Raw genomic sequence first — 19,261 nt, 5'->3', positions numbered from 1 at the left:
TGTAGCTGCAAAAGATAGGGGAAAACTTAAATGTCCTCTGCAGGAGACTAATTAAATGAATTATGGCCTATCCATACAGTGTTATGTTTAAAAAGAACCAATAACTCTAACATGTACTGCTACAAATGGTCTATAGATATATTGGCAAGTAAAAAAAAAGCAGTAATATATATATATACACACAAGTTTAATCATACTTAGTCTATTTCTAGAAGAAAATGTAAGAAACTACTAACAGTAGTTGCCCCTGGGGTAAGAATTAAAGATTGGGGTGGAAAGAGATACTGTATACTTTTATTGCTGTTTACTTTTTTTAAACCATGTACATGTATTACTTTTCAAACACACCTATTTTTTTAAAAGAAGAAAAAGAAAACAAATTGTTCTTTATTTGACTTCTCTGATAGGAGTGATCGACACAGGAATTGCCCTATTTGTCGCCTACAGATGACTGGAGCAAATGAATCTTGGGTGGTGTCAGATGCACCCACTGAAGATGACATGGCTAACTATATTCTTAACATGGCCGATGAGGCAGGCCAGCCCCATAGGCCATGACCTTGGAGTGAAAGTCTTCTGTTGCTATTATGAGCTACAAACATTTTGGTCATGGGAGAAGAATGCAGGGATATTGTTGAAGAGACAGACATCAATTTTCCCTACCCTCTTATTTTCGCTATTCTGACAATTTGTTCCATTTCTTTTGATAGACTTTCCATGTCTTCCATTTATAGTAAACTAAAATTTGCTAGTGTTTTAGACCATATTTTTCTATTATTTATCTGTTCTAATATACATTAGAACTAATTGCTCTTGAATTCTTTGCTGAACAGCAATACTTCCAGAGACTTCTGAAACACTGTTTTTCAGGGCAGGAGTATTCTGGAATCTATTTAGTTAGGTTTAAAATAAACCTTGAATGTCAAAAAATTGTAGCCATCTGAGAGAAAATTTGAAGTGACTGAAAATGTAGAATACATCAAAGTGCATGTTACTACTTAAATTAGTCTTTCTGCTGGAATCTAAGGAGTGTGTATGCCCCCTTGTGGTTAATTATTGCTCCTTTAATAATTTTTACTTGAAATGATCCACAATAATTTCATAACTTTAGCAGTGTGTTTTGGAACTACATGTTTTTTACTCAAGTTTTTTTTTTTTTTTTATGCTGTATAATTTGGGTGAGGACTATAAAGCTGGGCATGATTTTGCCTTGTAAATGGATTTCTGCTGGGGAATCTTGGCTGTTCTGGAAAAGCTTTCCCACAGCTGGGAAACTGTTCTAAGTAGCTTTTGATAATGCTCATGCATCTTGGAGTTTCAGAAGAAAATTTTTCTTCATCACAGATCCTGATTTTACATTTTCAAATTATGATAAATCATTCAATATTGGTTCATGGTGCTTTTGTTTTCTTAACTTGAAGGCTTCTTTCTGAGGTCTCCAAGTCTTCAAATTTCTAATATTATTAAGAGAGAAAATAGGCTATAGCCTTTTAAACATATGTACAATAAACACCTCTGAAAATTAGAAGATAATTTGGCTTTCTGCTGTTTCACTGTACTTCCTTTGAAATATTCGGAGAGAATAGTCATAATGAAATTATGATTTTCAGTGATACTTCATTTTTTTTAAATTTTGCTTTTAAGGTAAAACTTTTGTTTTATGTTAAGCATTAATATTTTAGCATATAATAAAACTAGAACCTCATGTCTCCTTTAAAAGGTATGTTAACATTCCATGTAACTTTTCTGACTTTTTATTGGTAGGTTGCAGATATTACTATTTTCCAAAATACCAAAGTATACAATTTAAGTTGCTGCTTATTGATGGCAGAATTTTTGGATACTAGGATTTTAATAGGCATGCAAATTAAATAATTCATTTCTATAAAAAATGACCAAAGGTAGCTTGATTTTACCCAAAAAATATTGATAACTAATTGGTTGACATTTATGATGGGGACAGCTCAGTACCAAATAGCTAAACACTCAGTGTGGATGTTTATACAGGCAGGGTACCAGGGGCTCTATCATATCAACCTGACAATGCTCTTGATGGTTTGTGTGACCTTAAAAAAGTCCCTTCTGCTGCTTTGTAGGTTCCTTTAGAAACTGAGATTTCATCTATGGTGTTCTCATATTTTATTTCAGCAGTAGAACCTTTTTTTTCCCCCCCCAGGTAAAATCTTACTCGGAAGCCCTGCACACACGTGCTATACCCCTCCGCACACACACACACACTACCCCTCTATATGAAAGTCATATTTTATTAATATAAATTTCCTTATGCAAACTTTATATACCAAAATAAATATTATAAAGTCAACCAATAAAAACATGTATAAATGCATTGGTGATATCCAGGATATTGGAATTTAGTTGTATGATGGGAGTTGTTTTTTAAATTAATTTTTTTTCAAAAAAATGTTTTTAATTCAAGTCAGATTTACAGAACCTTGACTCTCCTCCATGAAGTCTTAGTATACCATGGGACATATTTTGAAAACCTTGGGATAGATGATCTCTGAGATCTTTTTTCCAGCTCTAAGATTCTAAATTGTCCTTTTGGACTAGACTTGCTGAGTCTAACTCATTGCCTAATTGAAGAATGTTTCTGAAAATGAACAAAGTTGCTCTGCATGTTTTTGGATCTTTCCAGGCATAGCCTATGATCTTATCCCCCAGAATCCTTCATCTTTCAAGGAATTATTTAACAGTAAGCCCAGTGAGACTCGATGTTGCCCAAACCTTTTTACTTTCCAATATGAGCTCCAGGATACTAACTGGTCTACTGTGAAATAGAAAGTGTTTTTATTAGTCTTATTAAATAAATGAGCACAGTTTTTTGCCCACTCCATTAAACTGGGTGATAATTCTTTAGATGTGAATGTTACGTAGGTTCTACTATTATAACTAATCATAAAAGTTGTAAATTTGTTTAATGGATGAAATGTATACTTTTTGTATTCTGTACAGCCTTGTCTTTTCCAAATATGAAGTACTTAAATGTACTTACTAAGATAGGAAATATGATGTGTGCCTTGTAGGATCTGTGAAATGTTTTCATGAAGTCTAAAGAATTTGTTTTGTAAGTTATGAAGTTTTCCCTATCCTAACTCAGTAACAAGAAGTTTACTCATACTGTAATGCTATAGAACTTTAGTTTGAGAAAATGTACTTGACTGGGTACTGAATTTAGAAGTTGAAAATAATAGTATCTGCTTTATTCTTAGGACAAACTGATATGTTGTGCAATAAATAATCTTTAGCAAGTAAATTTTAACTCACTGGAGAGACTTTTTTCTTACATAGTCACATTCTTATATACTAAATGTTTATATTCCTTAGAGGACTATTTTGTATTGTGCTCTGGGGAGTTGTGATGTTTGTGTGCTATGTTTTAAAATTCATTTCAAATTGGATTCAATTTCCTTATACCTAATATATAGCTGGGTTATAAGGCTGCTTGAAAATATCTTTCGGTTCCGTGATTTTTAACATTGGAAAGTTGGATTCATTAAAAGGCAGTCTGAAGAATTTGCATTTTTAACTGTTTTTTTCTTCATTAGAAAAAGTAAGACAAGCTTACTTTGTCTATTCAGGAATAAGAAAACTAGTTGGAGATTAGGGAAATCAGCTGATCACCCACATTATGATGGGCAACATAATGACAATATAATATATATACAATGTAATATAAATATATATATATATATATACACAATATAATAGGTGACAACAGACTTTCATTTGTTCTCATGTCTTTTTACCCTTTGGACAGTAAAAAATAATAGATAAAATACTCCACCCCATATTAGTTTTAATGTTTACCTTGTAAAATCATTTCCAAAATTACAATTAGAGAAGCAAGGTAGAATCTTAGTGCTAAGAAGAGGAAAGCCACTTATAAAAAGGAATGGTAGTTTGTAATTGAATTTGCTGATGTACATCATCTTGAAGAAGTACACATTTTGGTATCAAGAAACATAAAAGCCTCCTCAGAGATATATTTTGATAATCTTGCAGCTGTGTATAGCCTTACTCTCTGGCATCCTCGATCTTTCTGATAAAATACTTATTTAGTATTTTATCAGAAAGTATTTAGTATCTGATAAAATACTTAAAATTTCCAAGAAACTATGTTTTTCTGATTAGTGTTCCTTTCATTGCAGTTAGTTACACTTGTTCTTTATAACAGTCAGTCAGGTATCGAGTGCTTAGGTATATTACCAACATATCACTTTCAGTTGTATCTACAAACCCCAAAAAAGATGAATATTGTTTCACCAGTGCAGCACTCAGAAACAAGTAAAGAGGAAGCCAGAAGGATGTGCTTGCAGGTGTGCTTTAATCCAAGAGAAGAGGAAGTAAAGGCCCGGGACAGGCCTTGGTACATACCAACCCAGGAGCTGTGATTTGTTTTCATGTGGCAAAGAGCAATGTCATTAATCATTTCAACAATGCAGTTTGAAGTAACACATACATGAACTTGATTGAGCCTTAAGGGATACATGCCTCAAAATTTGTTCTTTTAGAAACGTGAGCTAGTGTACACTTGCCTTTGATTCCAAGTGTGAACACAAAAGAAAGTAGGGATTTACCACCCCCCCCCCGCAAAAGGCCAATTAGGTACAAAGAAGTGATAAAAGTGTAAAGCGCTACTGAAAAAGGTGTCTGAAAAGTTTGCAGGACCAGTAAAGTCGAACAAGTGTTAGCTGAATAGACTAAAGTAATATCCAGGGAAAAGGAACACATGTGGCTTTGCTCAAGAACTGTCCAGGGCAGAAGTTAGAGGAGAAAGATAGCAAAGGTTTACCTTCTGGGTCTAATGAGCTTCACTTTAAAAATTCTGAGTATTTATTGTGAATGTCATCCATGTCTGAGTCTTAGTAAAAGATAAATTAGTAGTTATTATTGATAACTTTTCATGATGCCCCATCTTTTTTTTAATGTTTTTATTTCAATATAGTTGACACACAATGTTACATTAGTTCAGGTGTACAATGTAGTGATTCAATTTCTCTATACATTATGCTTTGTCACCACAAGTATAGCCAGCCACCATCTGTCACCATACGATGCTATTACAGTATCATTGACCATATTCCTTATGCTGTGCCTTTTACTCCTGTGACTTACTCCATAACTGGAAGCCTGTATCTCCCACTCCCCTTCCTATGTTACCCATCCTCCCACCCCTGCCCTCTGGCAACCATCAGTTTGTTCTCTGTATTTATAGGTCTGATTCTGCTTTTTGTTTGTTTATCATTTGTTTTGTTTTGCCTTAAATAGTATTAACTTGAAATCATTTTAAATTATTGAGCCACAGTCCTAACAGACTTTATTTAATAATTAAAAATAAATACTTGGTACAGATAAAATGACAATGAAAAACTGTACAATAATTGCTGTGTTAGGACAAATGTGTACAAATGGGGGTTTTTCAAAAATAATGCATAAGATATGCTGGGTTTTCAGTCAATTTCATCATTAGCTGGAAGAGCACACATGTCTGCCTAATAAAAAGACTACATTTACTGTTCTGTATGCTAAGTTAACCAGTGGAGGGGATGAGCATTATAAAGTCACAGGACAAGACAATCTAAAATCAAATAAGCGTCTTCACAAGCAAAAGTAGAGTTCTTCTAAGTCTATAATTCAAAAGGGCTTCTCATAATCTGCATTTGCCCACAGAAATAGACAGAAAAGTCTCTGAGCGACTTGTTGACTACTTGGAGCACATGTCCTTAAAAACTTGCCAAAAGGGAAATTCATTTAGTTATTCGATGTACATTTATTGAGCACCTACTATGTACCAGGCACTAGTAACACAGATGAAGAGTATATTGGTAAAGCTTAAATTCAGATTGGTCTTAAAAAATGCTTTCTGATGAATCACTAAATTCTACCTCTGAAACGAATAATATACTATATGTTAATTAGTTGATTTTAAATTTAAAAAAAAAATGCTTTCTACCTGGCCCCTGGGACCACTTACATCTTCTGAAGAAGTCTGCATGTTAGATAAGGGAGAAATTTCACCTTTAAAAAAAAAAAATACAGAGGTTATAGTGATAAAAAAACATCTAACATCTGTGAGGCGCAACAGAATAGTGGGGAAAGGACTAGATTAGGAGTGGGGACCAGTTCTGCAGCTGTTACTTACTATCTTTGTAACCCCAAGCAAATTTCACCTCTCTGGCCCTAACTCCTCAAAAGTGAAATGGTAATTGGGCTACAGTCAGAATATTGGGACCGAAAGGGACAGAGATCATCTAATCCTGTGTTTTCCACAGTCCTTGTAGTTCAAATGAAAATATGAAGAAGGCCCAGTGTTAACAGTGACGACAGCAGAGTTGCTCTGAAGAAGGCAGCACCCAGAACCTCCTGCAGCCCTGGAGGGGGACTCACAGAACAACATTTGAAAACCACTCATCTAGTCCAAACCCCCACTTTTCAGATGAGAAAACCAAGACACAGAATAGGAGCGATTGGTTCAGTGTGCACATTTGGCCTCCTAAATAGAAAGGAGAGTGGAGGGCTAAATAAAACAGTGTAAGAAATTCATAAAAAATGCAAATTGTCAAGAAGGAAGTTTTCCGTTTTAATTCTCTCAAAGTAGTTCCTTTATGAAAGGGAGCTTTGAAATTGGTTTTGTTTAAGGCAGCCAGCCAGTCAGAGGCTGAAATGAACAACTACCAACTAGCCTGCAGGGTCTATGGAGGATTTTGGCAGAAAACCACACAGACCTCATGTCAGTAGGCGGTGGACCTTGGAAGATCCTGGCCCCAACAGTGCAAGCACTAGTGGTTTCAAGAGAAATATTTGGAAAATTTGGAATGAGTACAGACAAGTGTCCAGCTCCCAAATGCCCAAGGAGGAGTCACCATCTATTACTCAGAAATACTAACAGAAGTGGGCACGTTAGATCTTAAAGTGAACAGTGCAACCAAAATCACTAGTTTGAAAGTTCTTTAGAGGCATCCTCTCCAAGGAGGACCGTCCTAGTTTGGTATCTTGACTGCTGTTAATCACAGCAGACTTGAAATTAAACCAAAAAGTTAAAATGCATGTCCACTGCTGGACCTATTGGGTCAGAGCTGTGATCTCTTCTGATTTCATGGCATCAGACAGGAAGCTGAGCTCATTGCATAGGGTCTCATATCGGAACGCCATCCGGATCTGAGCAACATTTGTCTTTCGAATATCATTTCCTTCAGGTCCTTCTTTATAATAATTTTGTCCCAGAAACTTTTGCTTCTCCTGTAGAACCAGAGAAGTACAAATGAAACCATAAACCTTAGGTTCACTTTCTATATTCACATGACAGCTTTGACATTGGCCACACCAAATCAAACCAGTGCCCCTGAAGCTGATCCTCTACCAGGACATGGTTCCCCATGGGGTTCTTAAAAATTCCTCCTGGCTTCTGTGTCCTCAAGGATGTCACCCTGACACCCACATTCATTCCCTTCATTTCTGACTATGCTTTCCTTAATCAGGAGACAAAAATAAGACCCCCAGTGCTGCTGGCAATAAAGAAGGCATGATGAAGGCGTGAAGACTCAGTCCCTCCTGAGAGCTGACGGGGTAAACAGATGTTTCTGGGGAGGCCCAGTCTTAGGAAGCAGGTCTGCACAACTGAATCTTGAACCTTAGCCCTTGTCTGCCTGAGCATCCAACAAGAGCAGCACCGATGCAGCCTCTTCCTGTACCAGTTACATCACCCAGGGGAGGGCCCCAGCAGCCTAAGGCACCATGTTCTCAACCCTGGCTCCATATCAGATCACCTGGGAAGTTGTACTTACTGATGTACAGGTTCTATCCCTACAATTTTTTATTCAATCCCAGGTACTATTCACTATCCAAGAAATACTGAGTGCCTTCTATGTGCCAGGGACTATTCTAGGCTCTAGGGATATAATGCTGAAAAAAAACAGTCTAATGGAACTACTGTAATGGAATTCACATTCTAGAAGGAAAGACAGGAAAACATAACTACATATTACAATGTCACTAGTAATAAATGTTATGAAGGAAAACAGAAAAAGGATGGAGACTGATGGCAAGTGTGGGGCTACTGTAGAACGGTGATCAGGGAGGGCCTCTCAGAGGAGGTCACGTTTGAAGAGAGGTCTGAAAGGGTCAAAGAGCAGCCTTGAAAATTCAGGGGTCTCCCCAGGTTTCTCTAGGACCTGAGTTTCAGTGTGACAGACACCCTGCTTGTTGTCTTCACTGATCTCAGCGCCTAGAAAGTGCCTGGCCTGCAGCGGGCGCCCACTGCACATGTGTTGCAGGGACGGGGGGATGGAGGGTAGCACCATCACAGCCTGTACCTGATGCGAGAGCCCGCTCTGCAGCACGCTGTTCCTGGCAATTTCACACAGGTCACATGTGCTCAGCTTCCACACTTGAGCTGCAATTGCATATTCTTCCATAAGGGCTTCCTAGATCCCCCCGAAAGTAAATGTATTAGACGGTAGGATACCCCTTTCAATCCTTCACATATCTCCAAAGCTAGAAACATCAGACAGACTTTGCGGATTTAATTTTTCTTTAATGGCTGGCACCCGGATAACCGAACAACATTCCCACCCCACCCCTCCTTAAATGATGAACTCCTAAGAGCATTTTTGGCAAATTCTCGGGTTTCCCAAGAGAGATATATCAAAGAACACCTCCACATCGATTTGTTGGCCAGCACATGTCTGAAGCCCTGTGTCAGTCATGCGGATGCCTGCCTCTTGGTCTCCTACGACAGTCTCCCTGGTGACGCACATGTTAAGTACGTGCCCTATAGCTTTGCTTTTTATTTAGCATCATTTTCTTAAGATTGTCCGAAAATCAAAGTTAATCCGAATAAAGTATGAAGAGCAGAGATGGAACATAAAATAAGAATGAGAAATGATCAGGTAGTGAGACAGTAATCCCAAAATGACTTAGGTTTGGGTTGTGCTTTCCCTTTATCTCCTAGGATATGAGATGTCTGCGGTTGGTCACAAGCTCTTCTGTTACCTCTGGGACGCCCCACTGCCTCTGTAAGCGAGAGCAGCAGTTCTCAAGGTGCGAGCCAGGGTCCCTGAGGCCTTTTGAAAGGTCATCCCTCTTCCAGCTATGTATCTTTGTGAGGCGAGATTTTCTTCATATACTTTGATAAAAACAAGGCATCACAACAGATTGAATGCAGATGCAGATATGAGAATCCTGCTGTCTTCTATTAAGCCAGACATAAAGGAGGTTTGCAAAAATGTAAAACAATGCCATTCCCAATGCCATTTTTTTTGTTTTGGGAAAATATGACTGTTTTTCATAAAAATTGCTACTTATGTTACCATGTAATAGGTTTGTTAATATAATTTTTAAATGAGTTAATATTTTTCAATTTTGCACTAGTTTCTATAATACGTTTAAATATCACTAGATATAACTTATGTAGTCAACAGCTTTCTGAGGGTCTTTAATTCTTAAGAGTATAAAGGGGTCCTGAGACCAGAAGCTTGGAGAGCCTGTCCTAGAAGACTCAGGCACTTCTGTTTTTACTAGTCAATGGCTGGTCCCCTCACCTCTTCCCTTGCCCCACAGATCCAAAGTATTATAATAATAATAATAGTATTAACAAAATGTTAGCTAACATTTTGAGTACATGCTGTATTCAGACACTCTATTAGACTTGGGTTCATTATCTTAATGAATCCTCACAATAAAGTAGACGTAGACATAGAGGCAATTGCATCCCTGTTCTATCGATGAAGAGGCAAAAGATACAGAGATCCAGTAACTTAACCAACATCACAGAGATAGTAAATGCTAAAGAAAGGGAAAAGAGGGCAAAAAAATTAAGCTATGTCTTCAAGGGTTCAAGAACTCCAAAGACAGGGCTCCTGGAAGGAATGCTTTTCGCTCACCAGGAGCTCACCACCTCTTGCCTTCACTGGGCGCCAGCCCCCACCCCCAAGGCAGAACTGAGCGTGCACTCCGGTGCCTGCAGTGTGGGGGGCAGGCCAGGACTGGGGCCTGCTGGGGCGCCTAACATCCTCACCTTTGTGTAGTGGAACTGCATGGGGTCATCGGTGGAGAGAGAAACATGCAGTCCCTTGTGCAGGAATTCCCTCAGAGGGTTTTTGGAATATTCAAGGAACAGACTGTTGTTGCTAAGAGGAGACATGGCAATGGGGATCTGAGCAAGGTAGTAGAGATACTGCAACACTGGACTCTGCAAAAGAACCACCAAACTCAGGTGACGAGTGCCAGAGAGGGGAGGGAGGAAGGGAGGGCAGGAACCCAGGAGTCTGGGTAGTGTCTGTGCAATTCCCTCACCAAGCCCGAGTTCCCCAAAGCCAGGGCACCCAGACCTCCCCCTCCCCTCCCCCACCTCTACATTCATCTCATCCACCACATGCCCCTCTCCTCCTGGGCTGCCCTCTGCCCCATCTTGGCTCCAGACAAGACCCAGCTCAGGGCAGGAAGGCAGCTGCAAGGCCCTAGGCTGCCCTAGCCCACATACTCTGCTCCCCTCCCCCAGGCACTGCCCCCAGTGGGTCAGCCCGGGAGATGCCCACTTTTGTTGTTGTATTGCTTTGACCACAAACATTCAGGTTGAGTCTATAAACACTCCGGCTCCTCAGAGATGGGAAGGGGCGGGCCTGAGAAGGCTAGAGTGGTTTTCTGATGCAATACCCGCCCCCCACGGAATTGTGACACACCGTTAGACCTCCCTAGGATCAGGGCTCAAGAGGAGTCTGAGCAAACATCCTTCTTATGGAAGTGATCCAAAATCTGGAGAAAACCAAATGGGCAGAGTTCGTGGTTGCATTATTTACACAAGCGAAAAGTTGGATGGACTCTGTCCAACAATCGGAGACAAGTTGAATCAGTTATAGACCATCCAAGTGGTGGGCCATCCTTCCAACAGCCTTTAGAATGAGGACCATAAATACTATGTTGCAGCACAGAAAAATGCTTATTCAAAGAGAGCAGAAACAAAAAATCTGCACTTATAATAAGCATGTTAGAAATAATGCTTTGGTAAAAAAGATGAGAATTCTAAATCCCAAAATGCTAATAATGGCTATTTCTTTTAAAGTAATAGCAAAAAGGGTTTTTTTTTTCCATTTCTCCATCTTTTGGAAAATCCAAATTGCAATGTGTTTGATTATATTCCTTTTATAATTAAATATGAAACCAAGATGATGACAGTCTGACCCAGAAAAAGGCCCTGGCCTTTTAATGTCACAGGCCAGAGCCTCTCAGGGGCAGACAGGAGCCCAGGTGATCCCGCTCCTCCCCCAGGGAGCCCAGAGCAGGACCATGCTTGCAGGTAGGCTTCTGTGAGAGGCCTGGTTACCTTCTTAAGGAGCAGCCCGTGGGAAATGTTGTCAGCGGTCAGGAAAGCAGACACCAGGTGGGTGATGGAGCCAGCCTCCCCACAGTGAGGCCGGAACAGGAAAGTGCTCAGGCCCCGTTCCCTGAAGAAGTGAGGCTCTTGGTCAGCAAGGACCCCTGGTCCAGCCTACTTGGGCCTGCACCCCTAGCTCAGGGCCTACTCCAGGGGAGACAGTTGCCCATGGCAGAGTCAACACAGCTGACACAGGGCATTCTGGAAACTCCCTCTCCCAAAATACGGAGCGCCAGGTCCAGAGATCTTCAGAACCAAGAGATACCACCCCCAGGGAACAGAAAGGGGATCAAGTGGTAGAAAGAGACCCGCTTTGTCCCCATTCACGCTTCACCAGGCCTCGGAGTCCAGGTTCACAGACCTTCAGAGCAGCAAAGACTATGAGAAACCATCAAGTTCAACCACTTGGTCATAAAAATGGGCAAACCCAGAGGATGGAGTCAGGCATTAGAAACCTCTGGGCAGGTCAGCAGCAGAGCTAGAACTCAAGCCCCCACCTGCAGAAGCTCAGCCTGGACCGCCCCTCCCCAACACCAGGCAGTCTCCTTTCAATCATGGCCCATCCAAAACCTTCATACCCACAGACTACACTGGCTTAGGCTGAGCAAGCGAGGCCCCGTGGCCCAGCAGAGGGCAGGAGGAAGGCTAGACTTGCAAGGGGGGAATGAACAGCTCAGTGTCGGCTGCCCCCCGGACACCCGACTCCCGTCGTAGGGGGTAGTCCCCATTCAAGAGGACCCCTTGGAAGGGGTTGTGTGTGTGCATTGGCGGGAATCTGTGCGGTAAGACCACTGGCCGGGAGCGCCACATGGGCACGGATTTCGTCTGTGCCCTTCCCTACTCTATGTCCCGTGCCTGGGCCAGTGCCCGTCACACAGCTGGCACAGTAATCTGTTACATGCGTCAGTGCACGTGTGAACACCGTTGGTATAGTGGAAAGAACATGCGCGTGTGTTAGCACATCCCGCGTCTGTGTCGTACCAGAGAGGGACAGGTACACACGTAGGTGCTGGGGGGCACGGGTATGCGCACGTGTGTACAGGCCCAGGGTTTGGCCGCACCGTGGGTACGACCGTGTCTGCGGTCCAGTGGCCCGCCCGCACGGGCCCCGTGTTGTGTGCTGGGGCGGGAGGGCACGCAGGCGCGTGCGGGACCGGCTCACCCACCTGCGGAGGTTGTTGAGCACCATGATGTTGGCGTACATGTAGTACAGGTAGTAGCTGTAGGGCGGGTTCTGCTCACTGGTCCAGATGTCCGGGCTGGGGCTCTTGTCTGAGAACATGTGGTCGCTGTGCTTGGACTCATCATCCACGCTGTCGAACCCTGTCACCTGGGCAACAGGAGGGGTCCTACATCAAGCCGAGGCCAAGGAGCTGCCAAAGGCCTTGGAGTCCAGGCTTACTGGGTTCATACCCCCAGCTAGGGACCACAGAGCCTGGGGCCACTTTCCTCCCAGGGAGGGGGGGGTGGGCACAAGGCCACAATCTGTCCTTCCGTGGCTTCTAAATGTATCCAAGAGGCCAGCTGGAGAGTGCCAATCCCAGGGGTGATGGTGGTGTTGGTAAGGGAAAACTTGGGCTGGACCAGGTGACCAGTGAAACCGCCATACCCACTGCCCATCTCTCTGCTACGCCAAGGAGGAGGCCGGCCCTGCAGGGTAGCTAGCAGAACCGGCCATCAGCAGCAGTGGTAACAGCTGCGAGGGGCAATGGGACAGGCGTTTCCCACCCTCCTACTATATGTCAGGCCCTAAGCACTTACCACACATCAGCGAATATAACCCTCAGAGCCATCCTGTGAGGGAGGGCTTGGCTGGGAACAAACCAGGCCCGAGATGCTTAGGGAGCTTGCCCATGCAAGACAACCAGGCTCTGAGCCTCCATGGGCTCTAGGTCTGGACTCTGGGGCTGTAGGTGGAGGATGCCCCTGGGATGTACCTTTGGGGCCATGGGAAACCAGCCTAGATGCCTCACAAACAAGTCAAGGTGGGCCCCATTCAAGAGGACCCCTTGGAAGGCTGAGCTGTGGTTCCCAGCCTCCTATCCTTCCACAGCAGCTACCCCTCAGCTGGGACCCAAACCTTGCCCCTAGTCACTGGCTTCCTGGTCACCTGGTCCCAGACCTTGACCAAAGTGTACCCACAGAAGATACAGCTTCTCAGCCAGTGCATGGGGCAGTTCTGCTAACATGTCTCCCCCCTTTTACAAAGCCACAGCAGCGCCTTGGAAGGGGCTTCTGAAAGACCGCCCACCTTGTTCCACATCTGGCCCAAACTGGGGAGCCCCGGCCAGGTCTGTGAGCCTCGCCCATTCCTACATGGGCAGTAGGTGCCCAGAGGAGCAAGGGACCGTGATGGTCTGGGCAGAATCTTCCCTGTCACAGAAACATGTGTCAAAGGCAATAACAGGGCTGCCACCACAGCTCCCAGCACAGCCTGGATGGGGCCGGGGCCCAGAGAGGCCCTTGAGCCCTGCTCTGTACTCACTAGCCCCATGCCTTAACTGAACTCTCCAGGGCCTGGCATGGAGGTAACATCAGCCCCTCTCCTGAGCTCTGTATCCCACAGATGCAGGGCCTCAAGCACAAAATATGTCCAACCCCCAACTCCTCCTGCTCCCCAAGCCTACTCTTCCCCCACTTATGATAGTGACCTCTGAAGGCACCCTAGACTCTTCCCTCTGGCTCATCTTCAGGCTTTGCCTGGGCCCTGTCGATGCAACAGCGATGCCCACCTCCATGCCCAGAGGTCCTAGCCTGCCGTCCGCATATGCCTCACTTGTCCTACTTGGGAGGCCCTACAGCGTGAGGGTAATAACACCTGCTCGGGAATCGGGCACCTGTCTGTGAAGTCCAGCTCAGCCACCTCCTAGTTTCATGTAATTTCCTCCTGTGTGAACTGGAGCTAGTAGCTTCACAGGGCTGTTGTGAGAATTAAATGGAACAATCCATGGAGAGCGCTTAACAGTGCTTAACACACAGCAAGCACATGATGATTCCGCTTAGCATTAACACCAACAAAATGACGTGAAGTAAGGTAGTCATGAGACTGAAGTGAGATCATGTCATGGCATGGATCATGGGGGCAGGCAGCAAACACAAAAACCGTGAGCTGTGACCGCTGGTACAAGCCCCCAGCATCTCTCTCCTCTGCTGGAGCTGGGCCCCTGACTCGCATCTTGCCCTTTTCTGCCCACCTCCAGCTACCTTCTGTTCTAGGCCTTTCTCCACACAACAGCCAGAATGGTGTTTATCTAAAACATAAGTTCAGTGATGTCCCTCAGCCTGTTTTAAACATTTCCTGGCAGACTCAACACACACGCAGACTCAATCACCCCTCCCCCATCCACCCAGCTCTCTGGAATCTTCCCTGCCTCCCTCCCTGTCAGACCCCCAGAACCTCCATGGCATACTTAGCTTGCTTCTCACTGTCTACAGTCACCTCTACTCTGGGACCCCAGAGGGAGGGATCAGCTCCTGCACCACTCATACCTTTTCTGGCGAGCCTGCCCTCCATCCCTCCATTCCCTCTCCCATAACTCCCATAAATATATGTTGTTGGGCTCATGTACTCAACCAAACAAGACGTGAGAACCATTATTTCAAGGTAAAAGCAGGAGCATTGACATGTCTGCATTTCTAAAGACCTGGGGCTGCTGCTGGGAGCTGCTCGGGACAGGAACCAGTCTTTCCAGCCCTACCCAGCCAGGAACTGACTCCTCCTCAGTCTTTTCCCACTGCTGTCTTCCTGACACCCCACCCATAGGCCAGGGCTGCCCTTGAGGAGAAGGGGACTTCCTCTACCTGGAGCAAATTCATTCTTTTAGAAATTCAGTTTCTTGCCCAAGCCTGAGCACACGAGTGAGAGGATCTGAGGAGGGAAGCCTGGCCCAACCCTCTTGGAATCCTCTCTTCCCTCCACCACTATGCACATCGCCTGGAGCACCACCCACACTTACATATTTGAGGAAAAGATGAAGCTCTTGGTGATCTTGGGGGTTGATTGTGGCCTCAAAGAGGGGCAGGAAGATGTTCTCCAGCATCTTCCCAAAGCTTGGCAGCAGCTTCTTTGCCCTAAATATGTCACTGGGGGAAAACAGAGACTTGCTGATTAAAGTGAACCCAACGTCCCTGTTGGCCTGTGGGAGGGCAGCCCCATCCTTTTCTCAAGCAGCTTGTGTTCCCATCTAAACACCCAGAGTGGAGCCAGAGATGTGGCTTAAACACAGGTCCTTCCTCTCCTCTCCAACTCCCAGCAAGGTCTGCAATACTAGGCATTGGTTTGCAAACTCAACACCCGCCCCTGCCCATCAGAGAGCTTTCCCAAGCTACAGGCCATGCTGGGAGGGGGGTGTTGGGACTCAGGCTGACCCAAGTTCTAAGAGATGAGTTCTCAAATTTCTCAGTGATCCAAACTCTCTGCCACTCAGCTCAGTTGCCCTAAACTGCATATCCCAGCCCATTGAGGGACCATGAGCCCCACACTGGCCAGATGGGAGAGGCCAGGGGTCGGTCGTCTGAATCATAGCCGTGGAGAGGGCCAGCATGTAGGCCACCACTAGGTTACTCATACCCGGGGGCTCACACAAAAGGATCATCCACCCTCAAACCCCAATGAGAAGATGGGTAGTAGTTCCTACCAGGCTTTGCACAGGCTTGTTCATCAAAGAACAAGGGTTGAAGTGTCACAAGGATGTTTGCCAGCCACCCCTCACTATGGGACAATCTCTAGGGAGGAGAGGCCCAGGCTGGCACCAGCACCAGCCCCACCAGAATAGCACAGACCCAGAAGCCCATGAGGGCGTGGGCAGACAGCAAGCCACCTCACTTACTAGATCCGGGGCACCTGGATGATCCAGCGCATGTTGGGGGAGTAGACCTTGTGCTGGATGAACCAGCGGGCCAGGTTGGGCCACTCCTCAGGACTGCGGCCGTAGATGGAGAGCCGTGGCTCTGAGTACTGGTACTTGCTCTCCTCCAGCTCCCTGGCCACCTCCTAACACCAAGAAGAGCTCGGGTCAGCCCAAGAGCACCCCAGCTGCTGGATCCTGCGGCTTCCTCAGCCACCTGCTCCCAGGCTGGGAAGACCTGATCTCTGTCCCCTAGCTGACATGTAACTACTCCTCCACCCCAGTCAAGGCTCCTTCCTAGGGGACGGGAAGGCCTCTGTACAGTCCCGTGCATAACCAGGCCAGGCAGCAGAAGCATCTCCAAATGGAACTAACCTGCCCCCAGCCAAATTCAGGCTGCAGGCAGACAGGGCGGTGAGCCTGGATGCCGTGAGCACCAGGATACCCTCCCCTCCTCTGGCCTGCAGTCAGCACCTGCAGCACCAGCCTGCCTGTGCTCAGGAGCTGGCAGCCAGGGCCACCGCATGGGCCCCCTGGGCACCTGAGCCTTGCCTGAGCTGGATGGTGGGCCCACAGGGATTTGGGGCGGGGGAAACAGGAGGCCATGGAGCGCCCCCACTCTCTGCAGGCAGATGCTGTCAGGGATCTGGGGAGGGCTTAACTCCCAAGGGCTCACTCGCCTTGACCATCCGAGCGAAGTACTCTCCTCCCAGGTAGTTTTCAGTTTTCAAATAGAGGTCGCGCAGCTCACTGGCCCCCACAGGGTTGTATTTGGAGTTGAACTTGTCAAAGCGATGGAATGTCTGCCGACCCTGGAGAGAGGAGACCACGAGGCAGATCACCATATTGTTCTGCAGCTACTATACACGCATGTTTCCCTCTCCAGGCCTTTACAAGGTGGCCTTATGTGTGGCCATGCTAACCGATGTCTTCTATGTCCGTTCTTGCATAAACTCTTGGAAAGTCCTGGAGTCAGGACGTGTATCCTCACTCAGCCAGCCTGGGGGTCCTTTAGTGAGGGCCTCTGTGAGGATCAAGGGGCCTTGTGCTCCAAGGCGCCATGGCTAGGAGCCCAGCTGACTGAGTGAGCAGAAAACACCAAACTATAACAGTCAGTAATACAGTGTGTCTGTTACTGCTTGGACTTCCTAAGGCACCTTCTCCACATTACTCATTTTGTGTTTGATTGGTTTTACGAAGATTTTTTTATTGTGGTAAAATATACATAACACAAAACTTACCATCTTAACCATTGTTAAGTGTACAGGTCAATGGTATGAAATGCATTCATTATGTTGTGCAACCATCACCACCATGCATCTCCAGAACTCTCTATCTTATAAAACTGAAACCTGGTACCCATTAAACGATGATTGCCCACGACTCCTTCCTCCTGCCCCTGGTAACCACCACTCTCCTTTCCGTCTCCATGAATTTGCCTACTCTATGTACCTCATACAAGTGAATTGTACATTAACTGTCCTTTTGTGTCTGGCTTTTTTGACTTAGCATCATGGGTTCAAGTTTCATCCATATCGTAGCAAGTATTGTACTTCATTGCTTTTTAGGGTTGAATCATATTCCGGTGTACGTTTTTACACACCCTGTTTATCCCTTCACCTACGGTGGACACTTGGGTTGTTCCCACTTTTCAGCCATTGTGAATAGTGCTGCTACCAACGTGGACGTGCCAGTGTCTGTTTTCAGCCCTGCTTTCAGTTCTTCGGGGTGTAGTCCTAGGAATGGAATTGCTGCAACATATGGTAATTCTATATTGAACTTTTTCAGGAAACTCCATACTGTCTTCTAGAGCAGTGGCACCATCATTTCTCTTTTAATAACTGTCCTGTTATAAGGCACATGGCAGTCCCCATTTTATAAGCAAGGAAATAAAAGTGTAAGCGAATCGCTTAAGGGCCCACGACTCCCAACTGGCAGAAGGGGAATTAGAACTGGGACCTGTCTGACTCCAGGCCACACGCACTTTTCCCCTGTCCCATGGCCCTGTTATTCCCTGAGGCCAGATTCCCTTTCACACCTCTGTGGCTGGAAGGAACAGGGCCGCAGCCTCTCCCTGGGCACAGCCGTGGGCTTCTTTCCCGGGGGCGGAGTGCTCGCCCAGGATGGCGGGAGGCACTGGGGCAGAAGCTCACTCACCGCATGGACATCCAGGGAATCCACAGTGAGGTCGTACGGGTCCATGTGCAGGCTGTCGAACACCTGCCGCAGGGTGATCTTGCGGCCCCGCTTCTCGGCCACGGTCCTGTCGGGCTCTGTCTGGTACGTGTGCTTGATGAAGCGCAGCAAGTGCTTCTGGTTCATGCACGCAGCCGCGTGGATGTGTGTGTCCACCTGCAGCGCAGTGCCCACCAGCCATGAGCCAGGCCCCCTCTCCCCACTGGCAACGAGACAGGGTGTCCAACCCTCAAAGCGGCGCACGAAACCTCAGCACCCGCGGTCCCACCAATGCCTGGACCTATGCCCCTCCCCCCAGGGTCTCCCCTAGACTTCTAAACTGGTCCTCCTTCTAGCTTTGCTGCCCTATCAACCTCATTACAGCAGCCAGAGATCTTTTTAAAATGTAGATTGGGTCTGGCCACTCGCCTGCTAACAAATCATCAGTGGCCCCCAAGTCTTCAAGAGAAAGCCCAAACTCCTTCAACTGGGATTCAAGGCATACTTCCAGTTCCCACCTTGCCACTGCCCACTCTGTGTTCCAGCCATGACCCACCACTAACAGGTGCCCAAGGCACTGTGCTCTTCTGCACTGCGTCACTTTGCCCATGCGTCTCCTCTGCTTGGCATGCCCTTCCTTGCTCCTCACCCATCTCATCCACCTACGCGTGATTTCTTACAACCTCCTCCACTTGGAAGCCAATCCTGATGCCCCCAGCACACTGACCAGTTGTTCCCCTGGCCGGCCGGGAAAGCTAGCACACACACTCCCGTGACTGTACACGTCCTCCCAATTCACTCTACAGATTTCCCCTCCACTCTGCCACTAGGCTGAGAGCGCGGTCCT

At 45.8% G+C, this 19,261-nt stretch overlaps 2 protein-coding genes across 15 annotated transcripts in view; one reads left to right on the top strand and one right to left on the bottom strand.

Annotated features, from left to right (window-relative positions):
• RNF141 (ring finger protein 141) overlaps nucleotides 1-7,053 on the top strand; it is a 38,789-nt gene extending 31,736 nt beyond the window's left edge. For 2 of the 3 annotated variants that reach the window (XM_027578336.2, XM_027578337.2), the window contains one exon: nucleotides 408-3,534. In XM_027578336.2, the coding sequence (XP_027434137.1) occupies nucleotides 408-558 (151 nt within the window). In that variant the 3' untranslated portion in view covers nucleotides 559-3,534. Of the gene's footprint in view, nucleotides 1-407; nucleotides 3,535-6,293 lie in introns of those variants that run through there. The other variant, XM_027578338.2, reaches the window with a different exon arrangement.
• AMPD3 (adenosine monophosphate deaminase 3) overlaps nucleotides 5,322-19,261 on the bottom strand; it is a 52,278-nt gene continuing 38,338 nt past the window's right edge. For 8 of the 12 annotated variants that reach the window (XM_027578324.2, XM_027578328.2, XM_027578329.2 and 5 more), the window contains 8 exons: nucleotides 18,397-18,591; nucleotides 16,920-17,051; nucleotides 16,222-16,385; nucleotides 15,349-15,475; nucleotides 12,559-12,722; nucleotides 11,342-11,462; nucleotides 10,037-10,210; nucleotides 7,269-8,444 (listed from right to left, as the gene is read on the bottom strand). In XM_027578324.2, the coding sequence (XP_027434125.2) occupies nucleotides 8,106-8,444; nucleotides 10,037-10,210; nucleotides 11,342-11,462; nucleotides 12,559-12,722; nucleotides 15,349-15,475; nucleotides 16,222-16,385; nucleotides 16,920-17,051; nucleotides 18,397-18,591 (1,416 nt within the window). In that variant the 3' untranslated portion in view covers nucleotides 7,269-8,105. The other 4 variants (XM_027578330.2, XM_027578331.2, XM_027578332.2 and 1 more) reach the window with 4 other exon arrangements.

This window comes from Zalophus californianus, chromosome 11, assembly GCF_009762305.2.
Source record: "Zalophus californianus isolate mZalCal1 chromosome 11, mZalCal1.pri.v2, whole genome shotgun sequence".
In the NCBI taxonomy this organism is placed as follows: domain Eukaryota; kingdom Metazoa; phylum Chordata; class Mammalia; order Carnivora; family Otariidae; genus Zalophus; species Zalophus californianus.
This window is presented reverse-complemented; position numbering and strand designations above follow the sequence as displayed.